This window comes from Ochotona curzoniae, unplaced genomic scaffold (genome assembly GCF_017591425.1).
Source record: "Ochotona curzoniae isolate NIBS_2020 unplaced genomic scaffold, NIBS_Ocur_1.0 contig_883, whole genome shotgun sequence".
Lineage (NCBI taxonomy): Eukaryota > Metazoa > Chordata > Mammalia > Lagomorpha > Ochotonidae > Ochotona > Ochotona curzoniae.
In genome coordinates, this window is record NW_024466599.1 from 1,521,440 (window position 1) to 1,532,941 (window position 11,502).

General features: G+C 55.4%; 1 protein-coding gene across 1 annotated transcript; it reads left to right on the top strand.

The window, feature by feature from the left end:
- Positions 1-1,834: 1,834 nt before the first annotated feature.
- Positions 1,835-6,222, top strand: RPS7 (ribosomal protein S7). The gene is made up of 7 exons (XM_040992773.1): positions 1,835-1,922; positions 2,115-2,197; positions 2,368-2,439; positions 2,777-2,920; positions 3,453-3,517; positions 5,653-5,803; positions 6,113-6,222. The coding sequence occupies exons 2-7, from the start codon at positions 2,123-2,125 to the stop codon at positions 6,188-6,190; spliced, it is 585 nt and encodes a 194-aa protein (XP_040848707.1). The 5' UTR covers positions 1,835-1,922; positions 2,115-2,122; the 3' UTR covers positions 6,191-6,222.
- The last annotated feature ends 5,280 nt before the right edge of the window (positions 6,223-11,502 follow it).

Sequence of the window (11,502 nt, forward strand, 5' to 3'; positions counted from 1 at the left end):
GCCGACTGGATTGTCCGAGAACGCCGCAGGCTGGGGGTCCGTGGAGCTGACCAAGCATTCTCCAAGTGTCAGGTCACACAGACACACGTGCTGTTTGTGTGCAGACCAGCAACTGACCCAAGCGCAGAGTATTACTCACTCAGCGTGAAGACTAGAGGAGCTGACAAGGCTATAACCATCAGTTAGTAGGCATTTCCTAACGAAAGCATCGGTACTACAGTTTGTGTAATCGTGGGCTTCACAAAAACCTGTTGGGGGGGCTTGTGCCATAGCACTTAAGTCATTGCCCACAATGCTGGCGTCCCACACAGACACTGGTTCCAGTCCTGGCTGCTCTGCTTGCAAGCCAGCGCTCTGCTACTGGCCTGGGTAAAGCAGCAGAAGCTGGCCTAAGTGTTTAGGCCCTTGGCACCCCTGTGGGAGATGCAGATGCTCCTGGCTCCAGCGCAGCTCAGGTCGCTCAGGGCACTCTGGGATGGAAATCAGCAGGTGCAACTCCCAAATAAACCAGCCCATCTTTAAAATGCCTGCTAAACACACACAGGCAACTTTCTGTCAGGCTCCAAGTTTAAAAGTTACATGTTAGGGGCTGATGTGGTGGCTTAATAGGCTAATCCTCAGACTGTACTAGCTGCTCTACTTCTAATCCAGCTCCCTGCTTGTGGCCTGGGAAAGCAGTGGAGGACGGTCCAGGTCCTCAGCACCCATGCGGGAGACCTCCAGGAAGCTGCTGGTCCTGGCTTTGGATCAGCCCAGCTAGCTGCCTGCCTGCCTTACATCTTCAGAGACAAGCAGATACAGAGGAAAAGATCTTCCGTTGCAGGGTCCTAAAGCCTTGGGCTGTCCTTTACTGCTTTCCCAGGCCACAGGCAGGAAGCTGGATGGGAAGTGGACCAGCTGGGTACAAACCAGCTACCACTGGGCTACCGCACTGGGCCCAGCTAGGCTTCTTACGACCATTTGAGGAGTGAATCAGTGGATGAAAGACTGTCTCTCTTTCATTCTGTAACTTTACCTTTCACATAAAAATGAAGTCTACATTAAAAAAAAAACGAATTAGGAAAAAGTATGCATTTTAATTACACACACTTCAGAATTCCAATACTAGACAACTTAGAAAACATCCACAGCTTAAATCCAGAAAAGCAGGGCATGTCATTAGACAAACACGAATACAAACACCAGTGAGGACCCTGCATCTCCCACAGGGACAGGCAAGCACGGCGTGTGCAGTGTCCACGGGCAGCAAGCTGCCCCCGCTGCCAGGACAGCCACCCTCCCCGGGCTGGCAGCAGCTTTCAACCTGTGGGGATTTCTTTTTAAAGATTCATCTTTATTGGAAAGGCAAAGTTACAGAGAGGAGACAGAAAGTCTTCTGTGTGCTGGTTCACTGCCTAAGCTGCTGCAAGGAACAGCGCTGGTCTGAAGTCGGGAGCTGGGTGTTTCTTCCACGTCTCCCACGCGCGTGTGGGAGCAAGGCTTTCTCAGCAGAGTGGAGCACCTGCGAGTTTGCTGGCGCCGCTGGAGGAGACTTTGTACGCCGTGCTATGGCGTTGGCTGCAAGAAGATGTAAAACCAAGTATGTCGATGTGTGTGGGAATCAGACCCATCGTGCAAGTAAACACAGACCTGGGCGGGGCTCACGTGTGCCCAGCGTCTCCTCAGGCTCCTGAGGCGGCGTTCTAGAGCCCCGGACGACCAGGACCCTGGCCCACGCGGGGAAGCCACCACGGCCGCTCTCCCGAGGCCGCCTCGTTCGTCCTCGCCAGTCCTCCGGGACCCTCTAGGCCTCCCACCGCGTCTCGGTGGTTCTTCCGGCTTCCGCCCCTCCGCCGCTTTTTTCCGGCCTTCTTCCTGCCCCTGCCGGACTTGGCCGGCTCTCGCGAGATCTGTTCCTCTTTCCTCCGCCGGCGCTCAAGCAGGTGGGAAGGCGGCCTGAGTCGGGCGGCGGGTTTTCCGTGGGCTTTGAGGGAAATGCCGCCTGGGTTCCTCTGTGGGGCCATGGGCCCGGCTCTGCAGCGGGGGATACGGCCGATTCCACGGTTCCCGCCCGCGGATGGCTCCTCCGGGGGCCGGCGTGGGGGCGGCCGCTGACTCGGAGCTTGTGTCCGCAGGAGAAGCCATGTTTAGCTCGAGCGCCAAGATTGTCAAGCCGAACGGCGAGAAGCCGGATGAGTTCGAGTCGGGCATCTCGCAGGTGCGGGGCCGGGGTTGAGGTTCGGGCCGGGGTCGGGTTCGGGGCCGGGATAGGGTCGGGGTTCGGGGCCGGGATAGGGTCGGGGTTCGGGGCCGGGATAGGGTCGGGGTTCGGGCTGGGGTCGGGGTCGGCCCGGGCCCCCGCCCTCCACGGGTGTCGTGTCCTCGCAGGCTCTCCTGGAGCTGGAGATGAACTCGGACCTCAAGGCCCAGCTGAGGGAGCTGAACATCACGGCCGCCAAGGTGAGCCGGGCGGCGGGCGGTGGGCGGCGGGCAGCGTGCGGCAGGCAATGGGCAGCGGGCATTGGGCGGCAGGCAATGGGCAGCGAGCGGCAGGCAATGGGCGGCGGGCATTGGGCGGCAGGCAATGGGCAGCGAGCGGCAGGCAATGGGCAGCGGGCATTGGGCGGCAGGCAATGGGCAGCGAGCGGCAGGCAATGGGCAGCGGGCATTGGGCGGCAGGCAATGGGCAGCGAGCGGCGGGCAGACAGGCGCGTGGGCTGCGGTCACCCTGCCTGCGCGGGGTCGAGGCCGCCAGGACGGAGCTCAGAGTCTGAAGCGCGCGGGCCTTTCTCTTTAGGAAATCGAGGTCGGGGGCGGCCGGAAAGCGATCATCATCTTTGTGCCCGTGCCCCAGCTGAAATCTTTCCAGAAGATCCAAGTGCGGCTAGTGCGCGAGCTGGAGAAGAAGTTTAGCGGGAAGCACGTCGTGTTCATCGCTCAGGTACCCTGCCCTGAGTGCCAGAGTAACGCGGCTGCCCTGGCACGTGTGAGGTGTTAGGGCTGGGCTGCGCCGGCCAGCAGGGCTGCAGCCACGCTGCGTGCTGGTCCCGGGCTCCCGCAGGCCGCCACCGCGGGTGCTGGTCTGGGCTAGCGGGGCTGCAGCCACGGTGGGTGCTGGTCCCAGCCTCCAGCATGTGGCTATTGTGGGTGCTGGTCCTGGGCTAGCAGGGCTGTGGCCATGCTTGGTGCTGGTCCCATGCTCCAGCATGTGGCCACACTGTGCTGGTCCTGTTCTGCAGCTGGCCCAGTCTGCTTGGCAGGGAGCAGTCAGGACACCACCCGGTGCTGCGTGGGGTGCTGGCATTGTTGGGAGGCCTTCCCTGCCCTGCTGAGCCCTCCAGTGAGCTGCAGTGAAGCCAGGGGCTGTGTGGGAAGTTCAGGGAATTGTTGGGTGCTTTCTCGGGCTGTGGCCCGTTTTGCTCGTAGAGCAGGTTGGGTCAGCCAGCCTAGACTCTGATTCTTTGGCCTTGCAGAGGAGAATTCTGCCCAAGCCCACCCGGAAGAGCCGCACGAAGAACAAGCAGAAGCGGCCCAGGAGGTGAGTGCCCTGCAGGTGGCCGTGCTGCCCAGGCACCCTGCTGTAAAGCCCGCCTTCAGGAAGGTCATGGAAGGCGTGTACTATGAAAAATGCACGAGCTGGACCTTTTTGCTAGCAAAAATGATTTATGTTTTAATCACGCTTTCTGTGAGCTGCTTGCAGGGCCCTGGGGAGTGAGGTGGCTGACGTGTGTGTGCTTTCATGGTGCTCGGATGGAGGCGAGGGCCGGTGGGTGGGCTTCTCTGGTACTGACATCATGTAAGCTCCCAGTTGGCCCCTGCACCAGACCCTCGCATGCGGTTCCTGTCGTCTTAGCTGATTGCATTTTTCAAAGTCAGTCTGAGAACTTCTGGAGAGGGCACAGGGACGGGCATCCAGTGGGGGGTGGCTGTTACCTGTGTGCAGGTGTGGGGCAGCTGGAGCAGCCTGGCTTAGGACTTGGTTCTCGTGGTCCCTTGGTTGTCTGCCGAGAGGCCGAGTTGGTGGTTGAGCGTGGACACGGTCCCTCTTGGCACCCAGCTAGGGGCTGCTTCCTTGCACTGCGAACTTGTGCTTCCCAGTTCTTGCCCAGTCTGCACTGCAGACCCTTAAATGTAGACTCCATCCGCAGGATATTGGCAAAGTGGGACGTGTTGTAGAAACCATTCAGGGAATACTGACCTTGGGTCTTCCCCTGACTTGGTCCTGTTCTGTGATGTTGGGCAGTGCCAACTGCTAGTGAGCCCACTGCTCCAAGGGGGGCATGGAGCCCAGTGAGCTGTGAACGAGCTGGGAAGTGGTGTGTTCCATGGCGAGTCCATGCCTGTCTGGCCACTGGTGCTGCTTTCTTACTAAAGGCGTATTCACTTGTTTATTTTTTGGATTTATTTTCAGTAGGTGGGCAGATTGACAGGACAGATTTGCATCTGCTGGTTCTCTCTCCAGATATGTGCAGTGGCTGGAGCTGAGCTCATGCCAACCCAGGAGCTTCTCTGGGTCTCCCACGTGGATGCAGCCCCATCCGCTGCTGGTCTCCCACGTGGATGCGGGCCCATCCTCTGCTGGTCTCCCAGGCCAGCTGGGATGCAGGCTGGCCCCCGAATGGAGGCTGGTGTTTGCGGGCAGAGGGTTAGCTCGTTGAGCCATCCACTGCTTTGCTCTTGGGGTGGGTTTGTCGGGGTGCAGCTCCCGGCTGGTGGGCTGAGGAGCACTCTGATGACTGCATCAGGCTGTAGCCCAGGCGTTTGTGGGCTGACAGAGGGCACGCCAGAATGAGCTGGAAGTTGGGAACAGCACGAGAGGCTGGTGTGCTGGAGCGCGCTTGGACAAGTGGGTGGACAGTGTTTTGATGTGGAAAAAATTAGATTACGAAAAAAAGTTTTCAAGAAGTTCAGGAAGATATGTGCTGGAAAACATGCGTGGGTTTCAAAACTTCTAGTTCTGCTTTCCTAGCCTTTGGGGGCTGCCTCATTGGGTTGTCGAAGCAGGAGTTCCTGTAGCAGTTGGAGTTGGGCAGGCCTCATCTGAAGCCCAGAACTCAGTCCAGGTCTCCTGTGGGCGTGGCAGGGAGCCCAGTACTTGAGCCACCAGCTGTGCTGTCTCCTGGGGTCAGCAGTGGAGGCAGGCCGAGTCCTGCCAGTGGGCATCTCGGTGTTAGCTGTGGTGGTAACAGCAGGGCAGGGGCTCAGGAGGCACTTGGCTGGCTGAGGGAGAGATCTGGGAATGGTAACAGACTTGCCCAAGCCTTCCAGCTTCCCATCCTTTGCTGCTTACAGGGCTGCTGGTAGGGTTAGCCCAGCACAGTATGACTTTTTTTAAACTTTATTTTTGAGGCAGAGTTGCTTTTCAGAGTTGAGAAAAGTTCTGTAGTGGGCAGAGCTGGGCTGATAGGAAGCCAGGAGCTTCCCCTGGGTGTCCCATATGGGTGCAGGGGCCCCCAAGCACCTTGCCTTCTTGGGCATGCCAGCAGGGAGCTGGTTCAGAAATGGAGCAGCCAGGACTTGGTGAGGTCACTCGGATGAGTGCTGGCGGTGCATGAGGGGCTGAGCCTAGCCCACAACACTGTTCCCAGCACTGAGCCCTGACTCCAGGGTTGCCCTCGGGCCTAGGCAGGGTGGGCGTCTCTGGGTTGCTTACTTGGGTCGCTCTGGTTCTAGCCGCACGCTGACAGCGGTGCACGACGCCATCCTGGAGGACCTGGTGTTCCCAAGTGAAATTGTGGGCAAGAGGATCCGCGTGAAGCTGGACGGCAGCCGCCTCATCAAGGTCCACCTGGACAAAGCCCAGCAGAACAACGTGGAACACAAGGTGAGCCCTGGCCTCGGCACTGCCCGCCTGGGTCCTTGGGCGCTGGGTGCTGGGCTGGCCTAGACTAAGATTTTGTGCCGAGTTCAGGGCGGTAGTTAACGGCACTGGGGGATCCTGGACCAGTAAGGACAGCCTGCAGTGTCACAGATCCTGTCCCTTGATGCCACATGTGAGCTGGTGCCCCAGCTCCCCAGTACCTGGTTGGTGAGGGAAGATGTGGAAGGCACAGCTCCAGTCTGGGGGCCTGCTGTGTGTGTGTGTGTGAGTGTGTAGAAGTTGTATGACATGTGACACCTATCTTCTTGGCAGGTGGAAACTTTCTCTGGTGTGTATAAGAAGCTCACAGGCAAGGATGTTAATTTTGAGTTTCCAGAGTTCCAGTTGTAAAGAAAAATGACTAAATAAAGAATGGCTCACAATGTTTTGTTTGGGTGTGTTTTTCCAAATTCAGCCGTCTGTCTTCTCCCTCGCTTCCGGCCTGCTGGAGGGTTTTGAGCAGAGGGTTCCTTGTGGAGGCTGTTTGTCCCAGGTGGTCCCATGAGGGGTGGGCGGCCCATTCCCACGGTTGCATCCTTGCGATACCTGTGGAACACACAGGTCACACAGCGATAGCCCCCGGACGGTCAGAGGCCTGCAGCTTGTCCTCAGGGTGTCCATGCAGTGGTCTTCCTGTGATGCTTGGGAGCCCTACGAACTTGGTCCAAGCCTGTGATTTGGTGCTTCTTGTGTAAACTCACTGTCTTGTTCCACACGCATGTTTTAGTTTTCCATTTTGAGTGGAAAAGCTCCAGAACCACCTCATTCTTCAAAAGACCTGACTCATTAAACTAACTTACCTGTTCTCAGAGTCACTGAATTTTTGTGCATTAAATCCATGACAGGTCTTATTTTTAAAATTTACTTTTATTGGAAAGCCAGGTCAGACTTAGAGAAAGGTATTCAATCCACTGGTTCACCAAGTGGTCATGGTGGCCAGAGCTGAGGTGATCCAAAGCCAGGAGCTTCTCCCATGTGGTTGCAGGGGCCCAAGGCTTTGGGCTGTCCTCTACTGTTTTCCAGGGCACATGCAAGGCAAGGACTTTAGCTACTAGGTGACATCTGTCACCCCCCTCCCACCCCCGGAGACAACACAGTTGGCTTTACCTTTTTTTTCTTTAAGATTTATTGTAAAGTAGATTTACAGAAGAGAGTGCTCATTTCCTGGTTTACACCCCAAATTAATACAGTGGCCAAAACAGCCAGTTGAAGCCAGGAGCCTCTTTGGGTTCTCCCATATGGGTCCAGGGACCCAAGGACTTTAGCCAGGCCATATACAGGGAGCTGGTTGGAAAGGAGCAGCCAGGTCATGAGCTGGCACCCACAAGTGCCAGTGCTACAAGGATTAGCCAGTTGAACCATGACTTGGCCATATTAATACCTTCTCAACAACATGTGAATGTGGGTGGGCAGTTCTGTATTTTCCTGCAAAGGTTATCCCAGAAGCTGGGTCCTCATTCAGTGTTTTATATTTTATTGGGAAGTAGGACTGATTTTTACAGAGATCTTCCATGTGCTGGTTCACTCCCCAAATGGCTGCAGTGGCTGGAGCTGGGCTGGTGTGAAGCCAGTAACTTTTTGGATGTCCACGTGGTGCAGGGTCCCAAGGCTTTGGGTCATCCTCGACTGCTTTCCCAGGCCACAAGCAGGGAGCTGGATGGGAAGTGGAGCTGCCGGGACACAAGCCAGCACCCATATGGGATCCCAGGACTTGCACGGGAGGGTTTGGCCATTGAGCTGGCACGCTGGTCAGTGCTGGATGAGCACAGGTATCCCAGGTCTTTGCTAGGCCTTCGGAGAGCCTCTTCGGGGTTCCTGAACAAATACCTCAGAAAAGAGCTTCCCTTACTAAGGGCGAGGAACGTTCTCTGCTGTCACACATTCCAGGGGCTGGTCCAGCTGCCTCATCCCAGGGAGCTGGGCTGTGAGAGGACTGGGTCTGGTCAGAGTCAGACTGCGGCTGCAATTGAGGCCGAGGTGCTGATGGCTTCCCACCTCGGCCAAAGCCGCGCTGGTGGGTGAGTAGGGCGCTGCCCCCAGCAGCCAGTTGTCCTGTTGTCCCTGTCCCAGTCTGTTGGATGGGCAAAATGCTGCAGCCCTCATCCCCCAGCCAGCTCAGTGTTCAGCCTGTGTGTGTCTGAGGAAGGCCCTGGCTGAAAAGAAAACCCAGCTCGCTTCCCCCTGCAAACTGACCTCAGGTGGGCCCCCTCGGGCCGTCAGCTTCACGGCTTTGGAGTGGCCGAGAGAGAGCTTCCCTCCTGGTTCACCCCTGAGTGGCTGCAGCCAGGAGCCAGGGGCTTCATCCGGGTCACCCACACAGGTGCAGGGGCTTGAGCAGTTTTGTCTTGTACCCCTTTCTCAGGCCTTCAACAGGCTGCTGGATCAGATCTGAAGCAGCCTGGACTGAACTGGTGGCCTGTGGGGTACTGGCACTATAGGCTTTGGCTAACCTGTGGCACCACTTCTGGGTTCTAGAACATGAAGAGGGCCACGTGCAATGGCTCAAGTGGAGAATCCATCTTTAAGCTCCAGAGTCCCATATGCTGGTTCATGTACTGACTGTTCCACTTTCCTTCCAGCTCCCTGTTTGTGGCTGGAGAAAGCAATGGAGAACGGTCCAAAGCCTTGGGACCCCGCACTGCATGGGAGATCCAGAAGCTCTTGGCTCCTGGCTTTGGATTGGTTCAGCTCTGGCCGTTGTGGCTGCTTGGGGAGTGAGACAGTGGACAGATCTTTCTGTGTCTTCTCTCTGCATCTCTGCCTTTCCAGTAAAAATAAGTTGAGAGCGGTTTTCCATCTCCTGGTTCATTCCCCAGGTGTGCGCTATCCAGATGTCCAGTCGCTAACAGGACCCCAACCACTTAAGCCTCCTTTTGCAGCCGTGTTTACAGGGGGCTGGTTAGAAGTGGAGCAGTAAGGATTAGGAACAGTATATAGGCTTGCAGGTGGTGGCTCAACACTCACAGCCTTGCCCCTCCTCCGCAAGTGACATCTCAACCAAATGCCCAGGTCTGTTAAAAGATGCTGTTTCTTCAGGAAAACAAAAAACAAAAACATTTTTTGTAGTGGTAATCATGTATGGAACCTAGAGGTATAAATAACGTTAGTGCAGTGGGTTTATGTGGATCTTGTACCAGCAGTGACAATTACTGGGATTTTGCTAATTATTTTTCTTGGAGATTTTAAAAGTGAATTGTGAATATGTCAATATTTTTTCTTTACTGTGGTAATTACTGAATATCAAAGTAGAATTAGTTCAGAATTTGTTGCAAGGTGTCACTGGTTTTTACATTGAGTCACACTGCTTTCATGAGACTAGTGTGTGTGTTTATCCATTTACAGTCTGCTTTTATATGTTCATGCTGGTATTTCTGTCTTATTGATGAGACAGTGGAGAGACTGCTCATACGCTAAACAGAATTACAGTCTCATCAGGAAATTGTCAAGAAAGCAAGCAGTAATTGGAGCTAGTGTGGTCTGACAGGATAAAGCAAAGGTGCTAACATTCCATATGGACACTGACTGGAGTCCTGGCTGCTCCACTTCTGATCCGGCATCCTGCTAGTATGCCTGGGAAAGCAGGGGAGGATGGCCCAAGGCTGTGGAATCTAGTCCTTTTATCTTGAATTGGTCTGAAAGGGACTTTATTTATTGGTGGCCAAGTCTGGCATTCAAAAGTTGGGGTCACATTGTGTTTTTTTTTTAAGATTTATTTATTTTTTTTTATTGCAAAGTCATACAGAGAGGAGAAGAGACAGAGAGGAAGGTCTTCCATCTGCTGATTCATTCCCCAAGTGGCTGCAACAGCCAAAACTGAACCAATCCGAAGTCAGGAGGCAGGAGCTTCCTCCTGGTCTCCCATGCATGGGAGCTGGATGGGAAGTGTAGCAGCCAGGACGCGAACAAGTACCCATATGGGATTCCTACTTAGGGCATGTGAGGACTTTTGTCTCTAGACTACTGCACCAGACCCCCCCTGCAGGTTTGTATAGAATAGTAGAAGAGGGGTTGGTGCATGGCATGATGGGTTAAGCTTTTGCCTTTGGTGCCAATATCGCATATATGTGCAAGCTTATATCCTACCTGCTCCACTTTGAATCCAGCTTCCTGCCTGTGGGCTGGAAAGGCAGTGGAGGACCGCTCATGTCCTTGGGCCCCTGAACCCACATAGGAGACCTGGAAGAAGCTTCTGGCTCTGAGCTTTGGGTCATCTCAGCTCTGCCCATTGCACATGAAGACAAGCAAATTAAGAGTCAAATAAGGGAATCTTTCCCATTCCCTCCCTCTGTAATTCTTTCCAGAATAAGTAAGTCATCTGTTTGAGAAAGATTTATTTATTTGTATTGGAAAGGTGGATATACAGAGAGGAGGAGAGACAGAGAGGAAGATCTTTTGTTCATTGATTCTCTCGCCAAGTGACCGCAATGGCCAGTGCTGCGCTGATCCGAAGCTAGGAGCCCAGATCCTCTTCTGGGTCTTCCACGTGGGTGCAGGGTCCCAAGGCTTTGGGTCATCCTCGACTGCTTTTCCAGGCCACAAGCAGGTTGCTGGATGGGAAGTGGGGCTTCTGGGATTAGAACCGGCACCCATATGGGATCCCAGTGTGTTCAAGGCAAGGACTTCAGCCACTAGGCCACACCGCTGGGCCCTCCTTGCTTCCCTTTTATACACCTAGGGGTGTTGTAGTTTAGCTCAGCCCGGCCCTCCCCATGACCCAGTCCACATGTACGGTAATGGGTGCTGCTGCCGTTTGCAGCCTGGTCCGCCTGCAGTCCTGGCTCTCACGCACACTGGTGGGAGCTGGAGCTCAGCAGAGGCATGCCCACAGTCTCCCAACTAGGCCCGCTCGCAGTCCCGGATTTTGCACTTTCCAGGGGTTGCTGTGATCTAGTCTGACACAACTTGCACACTGTCCTGGTACTTGCTAGCAGATGCTGTGGCAAAGCCTGGCCAGTCGGCACTTGTCCTGGCTCTTGGTATGTGTCAGCAGGTGCAGTGGCCTGGCCTAGGTGCAGAGTGCTTGGCACTCTCCTAAATCCAGCTTGCATGCAAGCCAACAGCTGTTGCAGCCCTGCCCAGCCTGGACCACCCCTAGTCGCGTCTCTCAGCTCTCCAGTGGGAACAGTGGCCTCCCCCACCCCCAACAACCTCCCTCAAAAGGCTCACTCTTGGCCTGGGGTCTTGTGTGTGCCAGGGGTGCTGTGGCCCAGTCTGGTATGGCTCATCTCACCTTGGCATATGCCAGCAGGTGCTGCAACCTTGCTGTGCCCGGCCTGCCCCCAGTCCTAGCTCATGCTGGTGGGTGCTGCAGCTGAGCCCAGCATGGCCAGCTCCCAGTCCTGGCTCTGTGAGCCGGCACGTGTTACATCCCAACCTGACCTGACTCGCGCCTGCCAGTGGGTGTTGCAGACTGACCCAGCCTGGCCCACCTGACTCATATGTATGCCAGTGGGTACTGTAGCTCGACCTGGCCTGGACTGCCCCCAGTCTTGCTTCTGAGCCCATTTAAAATTTTATTTTTATTTGAAAGGCAGAATTAGAGAAGGAAGAGACAGGTCTACTATTCACTAGTCCCAAATGACTGCAACAGCCAGAGCTGAGCCAATCCAAAGCCAGGAGCTTCCTTCAGGTCTCCCACGTGGGTTCAGGTTCCCAAGGCTTTG

Bases quoted from the DNA above. Each gene is read 5' to 3' on its own strand.
- RPS7 (XM_040992773.1), top strand. From the start codon at position 2,123: ATGTTTAGCTCGAGCGCCAAGATTGTCAAGCCGAACGGCGAGAAGCCG. The intron at 2,921-3,452 runs GTACCCTGCCCT...TTGGCCTTGCAG, and splicing joins ACGTCGTGTTCATCGCTCAG to AGGAGAATTCTGCCCAAGCC. The intron at 5,804-6,112 runs GTGAGCCCTGGC...TCTTCTTGGCAG, and splicing joins AGAACAACGTGGAACACAAG to GTGGAAACTTTCTCTGGTGT.